At 44.4% G+C, this 20,427-nt stretch overlaps 2 protein-coding genes across 3 annotated transcripts in view; one reads left to right on the top strand and one right to left on the bottom strand.

Moving 5' to 3' along the window:
- ENAH (ENAH actin regulator) overlaps positions 1–9,345 on the bottom strand; it is a 132,601-nt gene extending 123,256 nt beyond the window's left edge. Inside the window, exons 1-2 of one of the 2 annotated variants that reach the window (XM_087774040.1) lie at positions 9,208–9,345; positions 8,011–8,061 (exon numbers count right to left, since the gene is read on the bottom strand). In XM_087774040.1, coding sequence (XP_087630166.1) covers positions 8,011–8,042 — 32 coding nt within the window. In that variant the 5' untranslated portion in view covers positions 8,043–8,061; positions 9,208–9,345. The remainder of the gene's footprint in view (positions 1–8,010; positions 8,062–9,207) is intronic. The other variant, XM_087774042.1, reaches the window with a different exon arrangement.
- A 230-nt stretch (positions 9,346–9,575) lies between these two features.
- Positions 9,576–17,429, top strand: SRP9 (signal recognition particle 9). Its single transcript, XM_087777323.1, has 3 exons — positions 9,576–9,732; positions 12,348–12,416; positions 14,470–17,429. The coding sequence occupies exons 1-3, from the start codon at positions 9,661–9,663 to the stop codon at positions 14,587–14,589; spliced, it is 261 nt and encodes an 86-aa protein (XP_087633449.1). The 5' UTR covers positions 9,576–9,660; the 3' UTR covers positions 14,590–17,429.
- The last annotated feature ends 2,998 nt before the right edge of the window (positions 17,430–20,427 follow it).

Raw genomic sequence — 20,427 nt, 5'->3', positions numbered from 1 at the left:
TCTGGTTTCACCATTTGACTAATAGAAGAAAGATGTGACCCAAGATAATCCTGCCTGCTTCTCTTTTGGAGTGCAGAACAGAATCCCTTTCAGTACTGTCTTAAAGCAATGAATGCTTCCTGCTGAACAACCAATGCCATGTATGGAAAATAGCTATCTATCCTATGTCATTGTATGTGTTTAAACTGGGCCTTGGAAACCACACGAGACTAGGAGAGGAAAATAATCTCTTTGGGACACGGGAAACTTTTTAAGAGCTAAGTTGTACTTAGCTCTGTGTGCTGGCACAGGGAGCCCTTTTGCCCCTCAAAGCACAAGTTACACAGCAGGTAGATATCACTGGTCTCTCGACATGAGTTTATAAAATCCCAATAGAGAAAACCAGTATGGAAAATACATTTTATTCATGCAACATCTAGCTCCAGAGCACCGGTCCCAAATAGAGTAACACAGCCAGTGTATTTATCATTCACAGTGCCGACTGACTCTGGAGCGATGCCTTGCTGGAGCCTGGGCAGAGCGAGGGCCTCAGCCCCCATCTGGCAACCCAGTTTTGCTGAAGAGACACTCTGTCTGAAACCTGCTCCTTGCTGCACATCTTCCCGAGGGAACAACGATCGGCACCAGCACATCAGCAGCGCATCTCCTCCCTCCCTCTAGCACAGCTCAGCCTCAGGAGAGCCATTCTGCAGCCTGCGTTTGGATGGGGGGGAAGGGGGAAGAAGACAAAGAGTTATTTTTCGTAAGATCTGCTGCGGAAGGCTGAAAACGACCAGGTTTCCAACCTCTTTCCTTTGTTTGCCTTAGGTCTCTATTTCTATATCAGGCTCTGGTTCAGCTTCCATTAGCGCTTCCTCATCAACATCGTTAACAATGGTTTCCTCACTGAGGGTATCACTAGGATTATACTTACTGCCAGAATCCTCTGGCACGAAATCACTGTCTGAGTCAGAGCAGAGAAATAATTAACCCTCATGATACTTCTCTGAGGAATGAACAGAATACCTAATAAGATTTATGGGGCATCAAATTGATCCTGCTCCTAAGGAGAAAAGCGTCCACACAGTGAAGTTAGCGTTGCCACCGAGGAGTGAGGAGGTTCTTGTGTCAACGCAGGAGACATCTTCACCTCACCTGTAAGTGGCCTGCATTACCTTAATTGCGTTAGTTACCTTACCTGTCTAAACAGCAAACCACTTGTTTACTGCTCCGGCCCTGGATTAGATCATGGTTTCATTACCCAAAAAAACTATCAGTGCCCACGGATTTTCAGCTTTTGTGAAACTGGTCAGGCTGGAGTCAGGCAGGGCAAGACTATCTTACTCGAAATTACCAGCAAACAGCCTTCAAACACTCCTGATCATATTCCCGATCTATAAGACAAGATTTATGATTCAACCTACAACTCCAGAAACTGAAACAGAACTGCTGGAAAATTTTCCCCACATATGGAGAAGAGTGTTGCCCCACAGAAGAGAAATAAGCATCAAGATTTACACAAATTTGCATATTTTTGCTGTTTTCAACTCTAGAGACAAGAGTTTTCCTTCCCTCCAAAAAGCAATCAGTCACTTCAGTGGCAGACATTCACAAGCAAAGCTAATTAACTTTCTAGGTCCAGAAGGATCCCCTCCCAAAAGCTGATAATATGTCTCAGCGGGGTAGGAGAAGGATAGCACAGTCCTAGCTGGCTGGGAGTGATCTCTGGAGAAGTACATATCATACAGATTTCTGTCTGCAAAAAACAGTAGTCGGCTAAGATCTGGAAGCCTCAAAATCCTTTCACTTCTGCTGGGAATTTAGTTCAAAGCAGCTGCATGTAAATTTTGCATAGCAAATGCTATGCTGGCAAATCTTTCTCATGATTCTTGTTTTTAAATCAACAAGAGTAAACTATAGAGAAGAGGAGCTAGCTTTAGGGCAGCCAGATTTACCCTGACTGTTTTAAAATAAAAGTGAAAACAACCCTAAGGAAAAAAAAAAAAGGATTTGAAATATGTATGAGCAGACGCACTGTCCTGCCTCATTTCTTTGTGCTGCATAAGGGGGACACAGATTGGCTGGATCCTTATAAATAGAGATCTGGTACAGAGATTCCTCAGAAAACATGCAGCTACCATTCCCAGTTCCTCCCCCTCCCAGCCAGGAGTGGGTAACAGGCAGGGAGACAAGGAAGGAGGGTCAGCATCAGGCTGGGAATTGCCTGCAGGCCCCTCATCTTTATCCAGGCCCTAAAATGATGAGCGCGGTAAATATTATTTCCTCCTTCGTTCACATCCCTTGCACGTTTGTTTCTGGTATCTGTGCGACCTCTAAACTTCTGCCTCATCTGAAAGAAGGGGGAACTTTGTCATTTATTCCTGAAGCAGCAAGATCACTTCAACCTTTGACTTACTTCGTACGCATAAAAAAAAAAAAAGAGATCAGTAACAGTTGCTAACGGAGAGAGAAAAACACCTCAGCAAGAATGCAATTGTTAGGACACATTTCAAATCTTGTTAGTAGTTATCCCTTCAACATAAAGTCACAGCCCTGGCATGTAATTTATACAGATATTCTCCCTGCCCCCACTCCTACACGCTACCTAGGTCTCCGCTCATATTTTTAATGTACTTCAAATCTTATGAAAATGCTAAACTTACAGATTTGAAGTTAAAATTTCCCTGCAGACTCAAGCCAACCAAAGGGCCGGGTAAATACTTGCAACCTTTGTGACAAGGATCGTAACAGCAGCATCGTGTTGGAAGTAAGGAAGCCTTTCCCAGCACAGATCCCAGCTCTTCTGTATACTTCACATGGGCCTGCAAGCCCAATAGCTACACAAACTCTGTATCAGACGTCTTTTATAGAAAACTGCCATACTGTAGACATCAAAGGAACGTGTGCGCTTGCAGTTGTTTCAGGAATTGGCAATGCAAATGCTGAGAATCCACTTTGACCCTCATTTGACCATAATTTGGACCTCTACCTGCACCAACTCTTGACCAAGGACAAACGCTCGAACGGGACAGCATGAGGAGCCTGCAGAGGCTTTAGTCTGCTGCGCGTTCTCGGCAACGGCTGCTCTGCACAAAGTTTCTCTGCTGTTGTAACTACGGGAAGGGGTATATGGGAAAACAGCTACACCGCTGTGGCTTCCCAAGTTCTGCCTGCCAGCTGAGCTGCCCAACGCGCCTGCGTGCGTGTGCGCAGCGCGGGGCAGCGGCTGCCGTCCTCTCCTGCCTGCAGCTGAGGGGATGGGAGAAGTTGCTGATTCAGATCCACTCCCCCTGCTCAGCCCGTCCTACTTCTTCTTGTGGAAATTACCACCTCTTCAGATCTGCCTGCGGAGCAGCTCGTGTGGACACCCCCTAACCTACTTTGGTCAACCTGAGCCAGACTTAGCTTAAATGGATTAAGTAGGAGGTTTTTGCTAACCCAGTTTGATCGAAGTGGGTTAAGGGGCACTCACAGAAGCATCTCTGCAAACACATCACGAGAGGGCATTAATTCCTGGGAAAAGGCAATGACGAGCGGCTGGGACTACCAGCCTCTTTTACTGACACAGCTAAATCAAGAGTCCACTCGAATGAGGCCGCGCAACTTTAGGGACAGGCATGAATTTGCTTTGCAAACAGCAAAAGTTACTGTTTCCCACCAGCTGCGTGTTGCTGCTCTCACAACAGCACAGGGGGAAGGGGAAGCGTGTTACTCTCCCACTTCAGCAAGAAGTCGGCAGGGTTCACCTGCCAGGAAGGTTCAACGTTCAGTGTTACAACACACTGGGAACTGCTCATGTCTTCCCTTCTGCAGGCTGAACTGAGAAGGAGGTAAATTCCATCTGATCTGGGCTGAGACCTGTAGTTTAGAATTAGAAGTCAACTGAGTTAAGAGTACTGAAAGCCCTTCCGCCCCGGAGGCAGTGACGCTGCTCCAGAGGACCTGGGAAGGTATCGCCATAAGCATCTAATCTCGCTTGTCCCTTCTGGTGGTTTGTACTCTTCGATTACGTCAGCCACGGCAGCGTGAACAGCACAGGTAAACCAGCCTTAAGCCATGCCTATCAAATAAAAAGCTTTTCTATTTAAAGATTAATGTAAGCAATCAATGTGCTTCCAGCGTGTGCCAGCAGATGATCTAACCCCATCTTAAGCATGCTCAGAAACTTCACGTAATGGAGATACAAAATCTATGAGCAGTTAATGCTCAGAGGGTCGGTCTGCTTCCAGAGTGCTTCCAATGCTGGTTCATGAGCTGGCTACCAGATGTGTTCTTCTTTTCCCCGAAGGCCATCACGAGGACTGCTATTTCATTCTCAAATCTCAACAGTCAATGTTGTGACAGCATAGAGTCTGCTCTCTAACATATGTCTCTTGCATGACAGCACATTAATTTGAATATGTTATTATGCTGAAGGGACTAAACTGACCACTTAACAGGAAGGGGTGCATCTTTCTGGCTATCAAAAGCAAACAGCTTAACAAGAACACTGTCAGAACAGCATCCAAAAATGAAAAGGCAGTTTCTATTAAGGCCAGGCTGGCAACACGACCATACGTAGGGCCGTTACACTCTCTTGCGAGTGTAATGGCTATTGACATGCACATATATAAACTCTCTAACATACAGTAAGATTAGATTAGACCATATTAAATGTCAGGGTTTTTTCCTAATGGTCAAAGCAAACTAGGAAACAATGCCGCCTTGGGGAAGGTTATGGCTAAAACGTACGTCAAGTGTGGATCACGGTGTGCCCACGGCTGCGGGCTGCCCAGCGGCCCCGACCAGGGACGTGTTTGGAGTGTGCTTCCTTTCACAGGAGCAAGGGCACTGGGGAAAAGGAGGGAGGAGAGCAAGAGGCACCCAGGTCTCACCCTGACTTCAAGTCGTGATTTGGCTGGGACAGGCACTGGGACAGGGCCCCAGATCCTGCTGTCCACATACAGCCTTAATTGCTATGAACTGTATTTTAACAATCAAGCCACACCGATGTTTAATTACCCTGTTAGGACAGTATGGGTCTGAATCACTCGATAAGATGCTTGTATGCAAAAGAAATAGAAAATTAGCATTGAGGTAATGAACTACATATGGCTCAGCCTGGCAAAACCCATAGAAAGGAGCAGTATGTTTTGTGCTCCTTCAGGAGCTGTGGAGTGAAAACCTGTGGCTCGGTTTGGCATGTTATAACCCATCCAGAAGCACAAACTGCTTCTGCCTGCAGACTCGGTTCTCATGGGTACTGGGATTCAAAAGCCAGTGAGATGTCAAAGACTTCAGATCTTACTGTACTCAAGATCTATCTGCATCCTTATGCGCATAAATGCCCTTTCAAAAAAACAAACCAAAACCCCGTGTAATTAAAGTTTGCATCAGTACAAATCCCAAGCTGTTTTAGACCATACACACACAAGAATGGAATGTATAATCACCGTGCCCATGCCTTCTCCTTAACTCCACTGAGGGCTGGGTTGAAGCTATTTTGAAAGGAGTGACTATATCTCTTTCTTTAAGTATTAAGCATTGCTGGCAGCAATAATTGCCTTGTAACTAACTCCTCATTAGCACTCTTTCAGACCTGTATAACTGCGCTGACTTTATGTTGCTCCTCGTCCAAGAACAGGATTATCATCTCAGCACCAAAGTCTGCTCTTAATTAAACTGTTACAGATTAAAAAAAAAATCCACTGAAATAAATGGAAAGACTGAATTTACAGCAGCATAACTGAGATCAGAGTTTGTCCTATTGTTTCCCATCAAATCCGTAACTTAGCATGATAATGCACAGTGTTCTATACAAAGTTTCTTCCAGCTGGAAAGCCCAGCTTGTTTTACCCACCAGTAGTATGCCATGGTGACAGATAACTATTTTAATGAATTTAATACTCTTATCTGAATTCCTTATCCAGGAAAGAAAAATACATTTGCAAATAAGAATATGGCACCTGCTTTAGATTGAATAAAAGCATTAATGTGAAGAACAGAAAACCAAATATCTAACCTTGAGTGATGCTGAGCAGCTGCAACTTCCATGAACTTTGTAGGAGTTGCAAGAGCTCAAGATCTCCGTGGATGATATTGTAAGATGTAACGCAAAGTCTTTTGCTACTGTTTTCTTTCAGTTTGTCATTTATGCAAAGGAAGACACTAGATAAAAAACTAAAGAAATTACCGTGTGGAATCCAGATGCCTGAACATAACTATACGAAGCAGAACTTGCAGTGGCAATGCATGTAGAAGCTTGATCAAAGAGAGACCATTAATCATGTACATACAGGTTGGATGAGGGGGAAAGGCCTGAGGAAAAACCGCATGAAAAATCTTCATCACACAAGTACTTACATTATTGCTTCATAGCTTGTTATGGCCTTAAATCCAAGCTTAAAAAGACATTGTCTAAGGTGGTCTAGGGAATATAGCACGGAGAGACTGAGGAAAGGGTAAATGAGGTTTCATAGCATTCCAGATCTCACTTCCAAGTGATGGAATGGCCATTAAGACTGCTGGAATGATTTCTTGCATGGAAGAAAGCAGGAACTCAAGAAAAGAAAGCAAGATAAGTATGTATGTTTTAGCAGAATTCTTACTAACTACTAAATTATCATTGGCTGGATACCAAACACTCCACACAGTGATAAACAACTGTTCATTTTATTTCACTAAACAAAAAGCCCATTGAAGATTTCTACTATTACTGCAGTCACTGGAACTCACTTGAAAAATACAGTTTTGGACATACATCAAATACAACTTACAGCTGAATAACTGCAGTGGTCCAAGTTACTTTTGAAACATGTCAAGAAAATATTCTGTTCTCCAAGCAAGAGGAGAACAACCAAGCAAAGCAGCACACTAACTATAGGTATCAGACATTCCCTGAGGCTCAGAAATAGCCTCTCTTTTTAATTGCCGAGATTTCAGCAACTGGCCTTGCTTTCAGGGGAGCTGACGGGGTGGTTTCACATACACCCCCCTCATTTTTGGTGGCAAGCCAGCAAAAACAGTAGGAATTCCCATATCCTGCCTCACCACCAAAAAAGGTACATTTTCAACAGCTGTGTCAGCACAACAGTACGTAAGGCCACACAGTAAACTGGAAAAATGAACTGATCTCGGTTAAAAAAAGTGTTACTAAAAACAGTGCTGCTTTTAATCCACGCATTAGTTTGAACCCTGGCGCAGAGTTACAAACAGCTGCGGCAGCACAACCGTGGGGCCACAGGTGGTGGTGGCAGGGAAGAGGAAATCCTTAAGATCTGCAGCCAGGAAGAGGCTATGTGGCACTGTGTATCAGGCTGCATATGACTGTCATAGTGACACATTGCATTTTCTTCAGAGGTAAGGACAATTACGAAATTCCTCTCTCTGTTCCTTGCCCTGGCTACTGCAGTTTCTTACCTTCAAAGTTGTGCATATATAATAGATTTAGAAGCTGTATACTAAACTGGATCACAGAAATCATCTGGCTAAGGAAAAATAAATACCAAAATGGGTTTGTTTTCTGATCTTGCTCTGTTGCATTAGCTTAACTGAAGAAATTGTGCATTACAGCACTATTGACTGGCCATTGGCAAGCTCTTAAGACAACTCTTGTGTCAAAGAACACATAAAGGATCCCAAACATTTGAGTCAAAATGAAAATCCTCTGTAAAGCAACCCTAAGGTGCTTCTTAATGGACAGCCCAAAATTGGGACTTCTCCTTCAGAAAGAAAATATCCATGTCCCACTTGAAAACCTGGACCCAAATTTGGTGTGCAACGGTTCTGTGAAATGTCATGCATGTTACAGGGTCTGCACTCCCCACGCCTTTCATTTTCATGTATTTACATCCCCTACGTGTCTGTAAAACACTACCAGAATCAATTCCTACTCTGCTGTTATAAATGGCTACCCAAAACCTAAGATAGTGGAGAAGCACTCCCTCCCGGTTAGGTTCTGTGTTTGGGATACTTGCTTTAGGCTCTGTCAGTACATCTATCACCTTTAATCAGAACCGCTGATTATCAGCCTCTCTGAAAGACAACTCTTACGTTTCTGAAGCTGAGTTCTCAGACAGCAGCATCTAAACTCTGTGAGCAGATCTGGAAAGAAAGAAAAAAAAAAAAGTCTTAAGTCTTTCCACTATTCATAGCCTCCACTCATTGCTGCAAAGCCCTTTAAGAGAATTATTTAGACCACCTAACACCCACGAGTCGCAATTTATTAAAGTTTGGCAGTCTAATCACTGCAGACTTTTTCAGAGTTGATCCCCACAGTAACAATTATTTTCTGCTTTACTGACTCAGGGAAATTCATTCTAGTTTTTCTCCCCTTACCTCCCATCCACCCTTTTATTTCTATGCCATGTTTCTTCATTCTCCCTTGCACCTATTGTGCCTTTTGTGGTCAAAAAAACTACAGCTGGTATTTCCCCATGTTGCTAGTGGAGACTGGAACGGCCTGCATAATTTGTCCCCTTACATTCAGATCTGCCCTAAACTTGCCAGTTTATTTGTTTGGCCATGATGTTGAGGTTTGCTCAGTTCAGTAAAATGAATTTAAAGTCGTGAGTCATTACCAGGAGCTTCTGAGTTTTCAGTGCGTCCCCATGAAATGGAGAAGAGAGGACTGCAATTTTTACGTGTTTAATTGTAATCGCAGCAGTTACACAAGCCGCGTAACGCAGTCAGGGCTTAGCACTGTGGCTGGCTACAATCTTTGTGCAATTAAGGAAGAAAAATCACAGGTCGCTGAAGGAAACGGGATTTTAAAAAAGTAACAGGAGAAATCGTGGATTTTTTTTTCCTTCCTCATTTCTCTTTTAAAATGAATTCTAGTCAGTTTTATGTAAATGCTTTACACACACACATGTATTTGAAAAGCAGGGTTCCCCAAGATCGTCATAGTTTCATAACTTTCAGTCTCCTTCTGAAACCAGCAGCTTGGCCGCCAGTGCCTCACCTCGCCTCACCTCAGCACCCCTGACGCGACTGCGGCGGCCCCGAGAGGCCAGCGCCCTGCTCCTGGACGCCCTTTTTGCTCAACACGGACCCACCCTCCAGCTTAAGGAAGGGCCTGCCAGCCTGGGAAAACCTGGCCGAGGTTCAGCTGTAAAGGCCAGCCGAGTTAACCCCACACTGGTCGCCCACTCGCCCGCCTGGCCTCACCTCCCGCCGGGCCCTCCTGGCCAGGCCGGGCCCCTCGCCCCCCGCGCTGGCCCGCCCGCGCCCCCAAACCCCGCCGCGGACCTCGGACCGGGAGACTGACGCGGAGACGGCCCGCACCTGGCCTGGCAGAGCCCCGCAGGTGCCGCCCCGGCGGAGCGCCCAGGCGGGCGGGCTGCCCCCTCCGCCGGCCGCGGGACTCGAACCCGCGACGCCCCCCGGCAGGCTGCCAGCCCGCGCCGCTCCGCTGCGGCGGCTCAGCCGCCAATGGGAGCCTTCACCTCCGCCGTGGGCGGGGCGGGGCTTGGCGGCATCCCGCCGCGCCTGCAGGGGTCGCTGTGGCAACCGCGCCGCCCTCCGGCCTCCCCTCTCTGCGCCGCCGGCGGGGCCCGGATCTCTGAGTCATGCGCTTCGCCATTGGGCGACAATTTCCCGCCGGCCAATGGGAGGTGGCGGCTGGCGGTGACGCGGCGCCCGCCTTCGGCGCCATCTTGCCGCCGGCGGGGAAGCGGAGCGGCGCGGTGCGCCGGCCCCGCCATGCCGCACTACCAGGCCTGGGAGGAGTTCACCCGCGCCGCCGAGAAGCTCTACCTCGCCGACCCCATGAAGGTGGGGCGGGAGCCGAGCCGAGCCGAGCCGAGCTGAGCTGAGCTGAGCTGAGAGGCCCCGCGGGCGGGAGGGAGGGACGGACGGACGGACGGGCCTCTGCCGCCCGCGGTAGGCCCCGGGGCGGTGGGCGGGGGCGGCTCGGCGGCTCCGGCGCTCTCGCTTCGTGTCCTCTCGGCCGCCCGAAGAGGCAGGCGGTCCCCTGAGCCCCGCCGGGCCGCGGAGCCCGCTGCGGCCTCGGCGCTGCCGAGGGCGGCCCTGGCTGCCCGCAGCGGGCTGCGCTCGGCGGAGGGGTCTGGCGAGGCGCAGCCCCGGTGTCCTGCGCAGGGGGGCCGGGAAGCAGCAGCGAGGAAGGGGGCTGCTCGCTGGTGCGGCACCCGGGCTTCCCTTTGCACGAAACGGGAGGAATTTCTCAGTTGGCAGCCCCCGAGCGCGGCCAGGGGATGGTGTGCAGGTGGTGGTGTCTGACCCTCGAGAACCCGGCTTCAGAGGCGTTGTGCTTGCTGCACCGTGCCTGCTGTTAGGGACCGGGATTGAAGGAGTTCCCTTGGATGGAGAGTGTGTTGAGAGTTGGTTTATCGTACGAGTTCGCGATCTGTAAGACCGTATCGCTTGAATTTGTCTTCCTAAAATATTAAGAGAAAGCTTTTATTTGCTCTTACATTGCATTATTGCCTGCAGCCTCGCTTCAGACTGGAAGGTGTTAGCTTCCTAAAGAATACTTGCTCTAGGAATTAACTCCTTGGTGTGTGACTGCTTTTTATTTCTGGTAACTTTTTTTCAGGGGTATAGTTTGTGCAAACATTAAAAGCAACTTCAGTCTTCAGAGTCAGCATTGCATTTTAGCTAAGAAGTAGCACAAAAGGTAATGTGGAACTCATATGCCTGAGAAAACTTCTGTGAGACAGGCCTAGTTTTCCTCACCAAAAACAGAGGACACAGAAACTTTCAGAATTAGCGTTTAACATCTGTCTTTAACTCGCACAGTTGACCACTTCACATGTAATTGTCACTTATTTGCTGATAATAAAATAAATTGTCCTGGTTTGCTTTCTTACGCTCTGTAACATCCAATTAAATGAAAGCGTTTGGGAGGGATGTCACTGCAGCCAGGAGCTGCTCTTCCCCTTAAGAGACGCCCAAGGGCAATCTCTTCCTATCCATGGCAATAAACTTACCTACTTAAGAGTTTACATAGGCCCCAGGGTCGCAACACGAGTGCTTTCCTTTTAATTTGCTGGAGAACTAGCCTAAGAAGCTTTTGTATGTAATTGGGCTTGTCAGGAAACTGAAGGAATAAGAAGAATTGTGGGAGGGAGATAGTGTGTGTTCTCGTGGGCTGGTGAGGCTAGGTAGTGAGTGGGCGGCCTTGCCTTTTGCGGGAGCAAATTATCGAGTCCGTGCCTGCTGCTTGTGGCAGCCTCTCTTGTGCTTTTGGGCCTGCTCTGTTGAGAGACGTGCTGGTACACGGCTGTTGGGGTGGGAAGATGGGAGTTTGTTGAACAAGAAGGGTAAAGCTGACAAGATCCATCTCAGAGCAGGAATTTCAAAATGTCAAGGAGGTTGTTGGCCGTGAGCAGAGGTCAGTCTGTACAACAAAGACCTGTTTATAGTGCGAGTTCAGAATGTTCTCAAAAGGACACCTTGCTTTGTTTCTAGTTACTGGTGCTAGGTGAGACTAGAAACAATAGGTACGAAGACTGTGTGGCCAGCTCTGCATTCAGGAGGAAGCATTTAATGCTCAGTGAGTTGCTGAGGATGTTGATTTTTATCACTGTGGTTTTGAGAACTTGGCTGATTTGAGAGTCCAGAAGGACTGTGGACAGGTTAAAACTCGGGGCAGGTGACTACAGTAGTCACTGTTTTGGTGAGAAATTGAATGCTTGCTTTCAGACTGAAAATTTAGCCTTATTGAGTCTTGAAAGCAATTTAATTTGCAAAAACTCTCTCCAGTCTTCTGATTTTAGTTACTCTAAAAGTGTTATTCTTATACTGTCCCTTTCCACTTGCAAAACATCAGAACACTTCAGATCTGTCTGTAGGCTTCAGTGCAGCCATTGAATTAACTGTAGTGACTGGAAATACAACTTTTTTAAGACAATAGTCTGGGTACTGTAGAAGAAAAAGCAGTAATGTTGACCTTACCCCACTTAGTTAATAGCCTTCAAGTCTTCAAGTAGAACTGTTTTGTTTTTAAGTGTTTCAAGTCTACAAACACAAGTTCCCGTTTAGTTTTTCAGAAGTGTGATATGTGGCGAGGGGGTGTCTTGTATTGATGTGACTCTTGTAGCTTATCTTACCTGTCACTGAGGTCTCTGCAACTGTCGTTGCTGTATTTATAGTGGGTTTGAACATGCCCAATGTTAAGCTTCCTGATGCTATTGTAATAACATATTAAACTATATGTTAGGCAAGGAAATGTGATGGTTCAACTTCCAAACCATCCCGGCTGTAGGATTAGTGGCCAGCAGGACTGAGGACCACCACAGAGGTGGTGAACATATGAAGCAGTACGTAATTCTAATAAAAGGCAGTCTGAATTTGGGCAGATTTCCTTCGGATAAGTTCTGAGAATTGTTAGCTGTCGGTGCTAATCTGTAAAATGTTTGTCATTTCAGGTGCGGGTTGTTCTCAAATACCGACATTGTGATGGGAACCTCTGTATCAAAGTAACGGACGATGTAGCTGTAAGTACAGAATATATTCCCCTTCCAGGGCTTATTGTACCTCTCAGGGACTTGCATTTCGCTGCCAGCTTGTGAGCTCTTAGCCGTCGCCTTGGGAGTGCCTGATAGTTTTCTAAAAACTTGTGCCCAGCCTTCCCTAGCTGCTGTGTCTGTGACTGACATTAACCTGTGGTTCAACTCTGCACAGTCCATGAAAAGTTTTAACACTTCAGTGTTCCTTATGGGTGTCAATATTCTATGAAAACAAGGAAAACGAGCACTACAACAATCTTGGACCCTCTGTCTATCTGAAAATGCTTCATGGAAGTACACTGGTAGCTTCTGCTGAAGTATTTCAGGAGTATCTTCACACAGATGTGTTTACTAATGCGAGTGTGGTCCTTTTAATGTGTGCAGAGTGGTGACAGCTTCCAGCTGTAGTTTAAGCTCCGTATCTGTGATTATGAGGTGGTGGAGTGCTGTCAGACAGACTGAATGACAAGATTCACTTGCAGTGCAGAGATCCCATCTTCTGAAATCCTATATGGAGTCAGTTATGCTTTCTGTAAAACCTGTGGTACATACACACAACGTGGAGTTCTGCAGCGTCCTTCCAAGGGTTGCTGCGCAAGGGAGCGGAGCAGCTGCGCTTACTGGTTGCCCTTGTTCTAAATTCTCTGGGAGGATGCTTAGAAGCATGTGTGGGGTAGGATGTGAGATGGTGGGCAGCAGGTAGAAATGCGTCAGCGTGCGCCAGCATACGCACGCTGACGTGCATGCCAGCGACAGGTTCTCGGTGCTGGTGATGTTATAGGCAAGTTGTTGTTGTTCTGCAGTCCAGAGTAAGAAACCGTAGCCTGCCCTTCTCTTCAGATTTGGAAAAAACAGATTTCTTCTTTCCAGGAAAAGTAGCCTGGCATTGGTATTTCCAGTACCTGGGAGAGATGTGAAACTCCAGTAAGGACACTTCTTGATAGGGTAGCAGGGCTTAGTGTGGGTGAGCCATTGAGTATGGGGCACTGATAACAGGGGGAAGCGAAGGGCGATTAAGCTGAAATCTTCCGTAGGGGAAGGCTGGAGTCAGGCTATTCAGGAACTTGGACTGGTTTCGGTTACAGGCCTTCTTGCCTGCGCCCAGCCACGGGAAGCTGTTACACTGGTGGGGGGACAGGGGGCTGGGTTGGTTTTGTGGTTTGGGTTTTTTTTCTAAAGGTGGGAAGTTTTCCTTGCTGCTAACCCTGCAGAACTAATATAGCTGAAGGAAAAAATAAACTGTGTTTTCTACTGTTTGTCGCTGAATTAAAATAGGAATTTAACGCTGGCAAAAGTTGCCATGTTGGCAGCACTGAAGAATGGAGTGTTCTGGGGTTTTTTCATTGTTAAATCAGCCTGGGCAGTCATACTCATGCTGCACAGGTGTAAGGAGTGACTTAATCCGCAAAAAAGCTAAGTGGTCTTTCTGTGATAAATCCCTGGCGTATTACTCTTGTTCCTTTTGCATTTACAGGCTTGTCAGATGAAGGAGTTCCTTTTGATCTTAATCAGATACTATGTTCCTTATTGAGGACTCTTAGAAAGAGATTTTGCTTGGGGGAGGGGATCCTCTTCAGTGGGAAATACCGAACTGATTTTATGTCACTGGCAGCGTAACATTAAGGACTGTGAAAGGCAAAATAAACTTGCTTTCAGAACGTAGGCAATAGGAAAGTAATTTCAGGTTTAAAATCTGCTTCTGTTTTTAGACAACACAAGCAAGGGTGGCTTTAAAGACAGCTTTAAAACCCAAGTTTTAGCCCCTTCTTTGAGAGAGAAGAAACTAGAATAAATCATGAGCTTCCCTATTTTCAAAATGGAAGGCATGAGCCTTTCGGAGAAACTTGAATGTAAACACACGTGTGTGTATTTTAAAACAGGGTAGGTATGTGCTGGTGCTGCCTCACGGTAACAACATGCCACAGATGAATACTTAAGTACTTTACCTTGTTTTCTATGTTCCAAGCACAAACTTGTTGCAACTGTAAAGAGGATAAAAACAGTTCAATGAAATCTGATATTAAGCAACTTTCTCTTACAGTGTTTGCTGTATAGAACAGACCAGGCGCAAGACGTAAAGAAGATCGAGAAATTCCACAGTCAGCTAATGCGACTCATGGTGGCTAAGGAATCCCGCAGTGCTGCCATGGAAACAGACTGAATTGCTGAAAATAAAATGAGTGCTCCGGTCATATTTCACTGGAAGAAAATATCTCTTGGATTTGAACGAATACTGGGATGGGAGATGCTTTTATGTACCGAAGTGGACTGATGACAAGTCTGAAGCATTTCCCCCCTGCCCCCAGACTCTGCTTTGGAAAACCAGGAAAATAAATGCTTTCAATTGAAAGCTTATATTTATTTTTGGAAATGGAACAAGAAACTATTCTTACACATTGGGTATGCTAAGACGACAAGCAAATATTTTAAATCTACAGTACTTTAGTCTGAATTTGATGGGCCACAAGCATATTTCTGGAAAGTTACTATAACGTTTCCAATAGATTTCATTGTGTTCATACCTTATGCTGGTGTATTCTCACAGTGAGGAGGTTTATTAACCTGACTAATACTGTAGCGTGATGACTGGATCTAATAAATATTTACATAAATGATATACATCACTGGGGTTTAGAAGAATGGATGTTTTCTGAACTGAAATGTTAAATTGCCAGTTTGTATTAGCACTGTCACTAGCAAGATTTTAGCTTTTAGTGTTGATCTTGCTCATAAGCTGTGCAACATTATCTGTGATGCAGTTTGTAGAACGGTTCTGCTGGCTAAATAATTACACGTCTGTATTTTAAAACGTAAAGTAAAACTTTGCTTGAATATTGCTAGAGACAATGAGGAACAGGGCGTTTCTTTTCTGCTTATGCAAATATTGCTATTAAAGAAATGTATGTGGCTTTTTTCTAGTACTTGAGCTATTTTATACTAGGAGGGGGGACCTTTTCCCATCCTTGCTTCAGGCAAAGTTGAAGTATATCAGCAAGACAAATTCTAGAAGCTCTTGCCTATTATGTTAATAGAAAAACACAACCAAACACTATCCAGATTCCTTATTTTAGCAGCTTGCTAACTGTGCATTTTCAAATGTTACATGTGGCAGATGGATGTCGGCCAACTGAATAAATGGATGAAAACCAGCTTAATAAATACTTAAATACCACTGTCAAAAATAGACCAATGCTCCTGTGGCTTAGACTTGTTTCTCATTGTTACCTCTGGAAGGGTGATGGAAACCTTAATTGTCTTTTGCAAAGGCTTTTTGCTTGAAAACCCTGTAGCTGAAATTGATACTTGCTTTGACTAGATCTTGCATGCTTAAAACCAGATGGATTTTTTTTTTTTTAATGTAATTATGCTATTGGTATAACTAGGCCTTTCCAGGACTAATGTTTTGGGTTAAACCAAGCCAGAAAAGTAAAGCAGAGCCATACAAAGACTTGTCTGTAGTGGCATTTATATATAACAAAACAATCTACTTAAATAGCTACCTGCTGTCACTTACATAAAAATAATTGAGCTCCTCGGAAGCAGTGGAGTTCCCACGTTTGCCAAGAGCTCAGAAGAAAACCCAGGCTTGAATATTGCATTAGAGTGCCCTTTCAGCTGAACGTATAATGTTGCATATTGCTGGAAAATACTGCAGTGCTAAATTCCCAGTGGTTACTCAGATTCTGCTCTACAGGAGTGACTGGTACATACGTAACATTTTTCTTTTTCTCTTGGCTTTTGAAATACAAATAAATCCAGAGAGAAGGCTAAACTTTGTTCATAGTTAGACTTTAATAAGGTACTGTAATGCTGAAAATTTTCCTTGATGCTCCAAATTATCTTAATATTTGCAATATAGTGTATTAAGTAGTTAAACCATTTTTGTCTAAAACACTGTGGTGCAGTATGAGCGGTTGTTACACAAAGTCATAGAAGCGAAGATTTAAGCTGTTAAATTGGCAGGTGAAAAGGCTGCAACTATTTTAGTGTAATTTTTGGACAGCTCATAAATTGATTTGGCATGTAGATGTCTTCTGTGAGCTGAGATACAGAAAGGCTTGAGTGGTATTGCTTGTGCCTGGAGGATAAAAGGAGAGAGAGAGAAGACTGTAGACAGACGTGGTGTACTAGGTGACTGCAAGGCTTAAGCTGTATACTTGAGCAGGTTTTAGAGGGGGGCAATTACAGTCCTGTATATTAGAGTAGCAGTTGTCAAGGAAAAGAGGCAGGGAAATGGATTTCTAGTTTTCTAAATTCGGAAATTATTTCTGTAAAACCATAAGGAAATACTAATGCTACTTCCGTAAGAGCATGTGTTGTTAAGCTTGTTCTCCGTATACTCACAGAAAAACTACAGTGGTTCTGTGCAGTCATAATACACAACAATACTGTTAAAGCTACTGCTTACAAAAAAAAAAAAAAAAGCTTTTGGAAACTTCTTTAGAAAAAGACAGGTGCTTCTTGACTTTGTCCTGGAATTTCCAGCAACTTCAATACTGTGTTCATGGGGTGGTAGAAAAGCTGTGAACTCCAAGCTCTGCATATTCTTGCTTATACCCTTGTTGAGAGTGTGCGTGTGTGCATATGTACACTGATCACTTTCCTAATAAACTTTCACTGAGTTAGTCCCATCATACTGCCAGCTACTTGCATGTGTCCACTGGGATGCGACGAAAAAAATCAGCTTAATGTGGCGGCTGCACCAAAGGGGTGATTGAATGCATTGCATGTGGAGCACTGGATTTGGCAGCCCAGCATCTCAGCAAATGCTTCCGATCACCAGCTAGGAGTTTGTGCCAGTTCCAGGCTGCAGGTAGGCAACCTGTGCAGTTACAGACGGGTAACCTTTGCAGGAGAAGTGGAATGATTAAGAAAAGAGGATGTTTTCCCTTGCTATAGCTAATTTTGTTGCTGCATGTTAGTTATCTTCAGTAATTGTTCTGTTTTGTGAGAAGAGTTTAATAAAGAATATGGGTCTTGTTATTGTACGAAGAAATTGGACCAGTTCACCCATGGAATTTGTTCTGGTTTTCTGGTGTTCTCACTTCCTGCGTTCTCCGAGTGTCTTGATTTCAATTCTTCCTTTGTGCAGAGCACTGAAGCGCTCTCTCTAATCTGTGCAACTACCTCACTTCTGTTTTCCTTTAGGGGTTTTAACCCTGACCTTCTCTGTATGTAGTCCATCCTCTAAGTGTATTCTGGATTATAGGAAGATCCTTAAGTTATCTATCTGTAGAAGTGAGAATTTTGGCCACCGGTCTTTGTTTTAGAGATCCTCATGAAAGAGGCCTTTGTTTCCACTAAAGTCCTGACCTAACACTGTTAAGAGTGACAGATTTATTCTGGAAAAGTGGATGCTTTGGTGCCCGAGTCTGTCAAAATGGGAAATGGAACTGAAGCCAAGCAGGTGCTTTTAAAAATGTTCTCACTTGTCAAAATAATTATATTTCAGCTCAGTAAGTTCCTTCCTGCAGTATAAAAGTGGGTAATAGTCAACATTTTGTTGTAATAAATGTGAAGAAACCCTGGTTTCTGCCAGATGCGGTCAGTAAGACTTAAATGATCACTTACTACCATAGGTTGATCTTAAAGGATTGATTATCTCACCTGGAAGGTGTGTTAGCCCTCTTACTATAGGCAGAACAAATCCTCTCGCTTCGTTCATCTTAAGTAAGGATGGTAACCCACTGTTGTCCCCAGCGCACCTGCGCTTTTTTCACGTCTGTTCCTGACGTAGGGGAAGATAAAACTGTCACACAGAAATCATACTGTAACCACATTTTAAATTAAGTTTGAGATCTAAAGTGGAAACATGAATATATAGCAAATCGGTGGGGTTTTTCTGTGTAATTTGTTCTCATCTAGACTGCAAATTCTGCACAAGTCCGATGTCCTTCAAGAGCCTGTGAACATCAGTGGGTGACCTTAGGGAGTAGGAGCTTAGTTGAAAACAATATTACTCTTTGTACAATGCTTTGTGCTGAGGTAACTTTTAAATCTAATTGACTGAAACAAAGCTGTTTTGGTCAGGCATATCTAAGGAGTCTTCTTGTGAAGATCCTTTAAGAAAGGTATCTGCTAACATTTTTTTTTCTAAAGGAAACTGGTCTATGAAGAACTACATCTAGTTTTTGCGTAAGTTACTAGTGATTTGCTTTTCAAGACATGGGAGTGTCTATTCTGAAAAACTGATACCACTTTAAAGGAAGATGCTGCATGACTCAAGATAACACAACTGTTTGTTTATAAAGATTTTATCTTTTACAAAGGCTTTGGGAGTTCAAGGACTGGTATTTAAATACAGGCAAGAGTTGAATTGTCTTTGTTGCTGGGGATGACATAAAAATAGGCCTTTCATCTCCTATTACTTTTACAATAAGTAGACTCTTCAGACTGACTTCCAGATAAACCTCCCCACCTTTATGCTGGGCTGAGTTATCTCACTTGAATTACTACGCACTGAAGGCAGATGTGGGCTTTTTAGTCTGTAGAAATGTTATTTTTGAGATGAGAATGATGCCACGGTATTTTAGAAGCAGATTAGTTACTCAGCAGAATACAAACCATGGTAGTTCGCTAACCCCTGCTAATTATGCAAGTTTGTGTAGGTCCTGTAGCCGTTCTAACAGACTAAATGCTCTCAGGAGAATTCGGGCTTAAACTGGATCATGTAAAACTGAAGTCTGTGGGAACTGAGCCAGTAAAAACATGGTCACAGTGTGATAGCAAAGTTAATTGCCTTTACACAAGTTCAGGCCCTGTTGTTGAACGTAGTCTTTGTTTCTGGCGAAGGTACGTGCTTATTTTCTTATATTGTGCCAAAGTTAGTTACAGGTGGGTGTTCTTGGAGTCCTGTAATGGGAACGCAATTACTTTCTGCCATTCTAAAAACATCTTAAGTGATTAGTGCCATCTCTGAGCGCTCTTACGTGAAAATGCCCAGTCTTCTGGCAAGAACCAGTAGGCTCAACCCATTAGTACTCCTCCTACAGACAGTTCCTAGGTGGTGTTATAGAACTAAGAGTACAGTGTTTCTCTTAAACTGTAATGTTGGTATGTATGAAAGTGTTTTCTATTTACATCAAGACTGGCTCTGAGGATATTTTGCTTTGTTTTTGTAGCGAGTTTTGATTTTGTGCTCACATTCTTCTGTCCCCTTTTTTGTGGTGATTCTTAGTGATTTCGTTAGAACTTAAAACATCAGTCATACCCAGAGGTCTGGGAGAGATTGGGTTTGTTTTATTTCCTTTGAAGTTGTGTTTGCATGTTAGGTTCATTTTTTGTCTAGAAAAAGTGGTATCTGTTCATTAAAGGACTAATCTGCATTGTTCGGCTTCTACTGAGCAGAATCTTCCTGAGCATAGGCATGTGTTTACAGCAAGATTTCAAAGACTGGTTTCTTGGAGAGGGGGTCGGGTTTTCTGGACACCTACTGAATGGCTTTGCTGGCTGGTAGCGAGCAAATGAGAATTTGCTGTTCGCATTGGCTAGCAAAAATACGTATTTTAACTGGATTGCTCATGCATGTAAATACAGCCATCTATAATACAGTTCTGCTATCATTATGTGGCTAAAAGATGAAAGGCTTGCCTCAGGGCACTGACAAATGAGCTCTGGCAAACTGTGTGTGTGGCTTAAAGATGTTACCTCCCAAAGGCATCTACTCCTTTAAGGACTCAGCAGGCAGGAGGATGAATTAATGCCTCAGACATGTCCCCGTGAAAGTCAAGGTCTTACTTTAAATTGCCATAAAAGATACCTTTTAAGTTTGGGGACAGGAGGGAAGCTGGCCTTTTCAGTGAGTGATTGATGGTTGAGTTTGTTTTGTTGTTTTTTTTTTTTTTAAATGTTTTTAAACACATTTGCTGTGGCAGTGCCACTGTATGGCTGAGGGCAGCAACCGAAGAAATAAACAAGATTCACCAGGGGATTGTTTGTTGTGCCCAGAGGCAAACCTTCTCTGTCTTGGTCACACAGCAGACCCACATCACACCTGACT

This window comes from Nipponia nippon, unplaced genomic scaffold (genome assembly GCF_047370975.1).
Source record: "Nipponia nippon isolate SJK-2023a ecotype South Korea unplaced genomic scaffold, ASM4737097v1 scaffold_4, whole genome shotgun sequence".
Classification (NCBI taxonomy): domain Eukaryota; kingdom Metazoa; phylum Chordata; class Aves; order Pelecaniformes; family Threskiornithidae; genus Nipponia; species Nipponia nippon.
Note: the sequence above shows the minus strand (reverse complement) of the source record. Positions and strands in the feature narration are given on the sequence as shown.

What these genes read in the sequence shown, in the direction of transcription:
- SRP9 (XM_087777323.1), top strand. Translation starts at nt 9,661, where the DNA reads ATGCCGCACTACCAGGCCTGGGAGGAGTTCACCCGCGCCGCCGAGAAG. An exon ending in ACCTCGCCGACCCCATGAAG is followed by an intron (nt 9,733 to 12,347) that starts GTGGGGCGGGAG and finishes TTGTCATTTCAG; the next exon opens with GTGCGGGTTGTTCTCAAATA. An exon ending in AAGTAACGGACGATGTAGCT is followed by an intron (nt 12,417 to 14,469) that starts GTAAGTACAGAA and finishes TTTCTCTTACAG; the next exon opens with TGTTTGCTGTATAGAACAGA.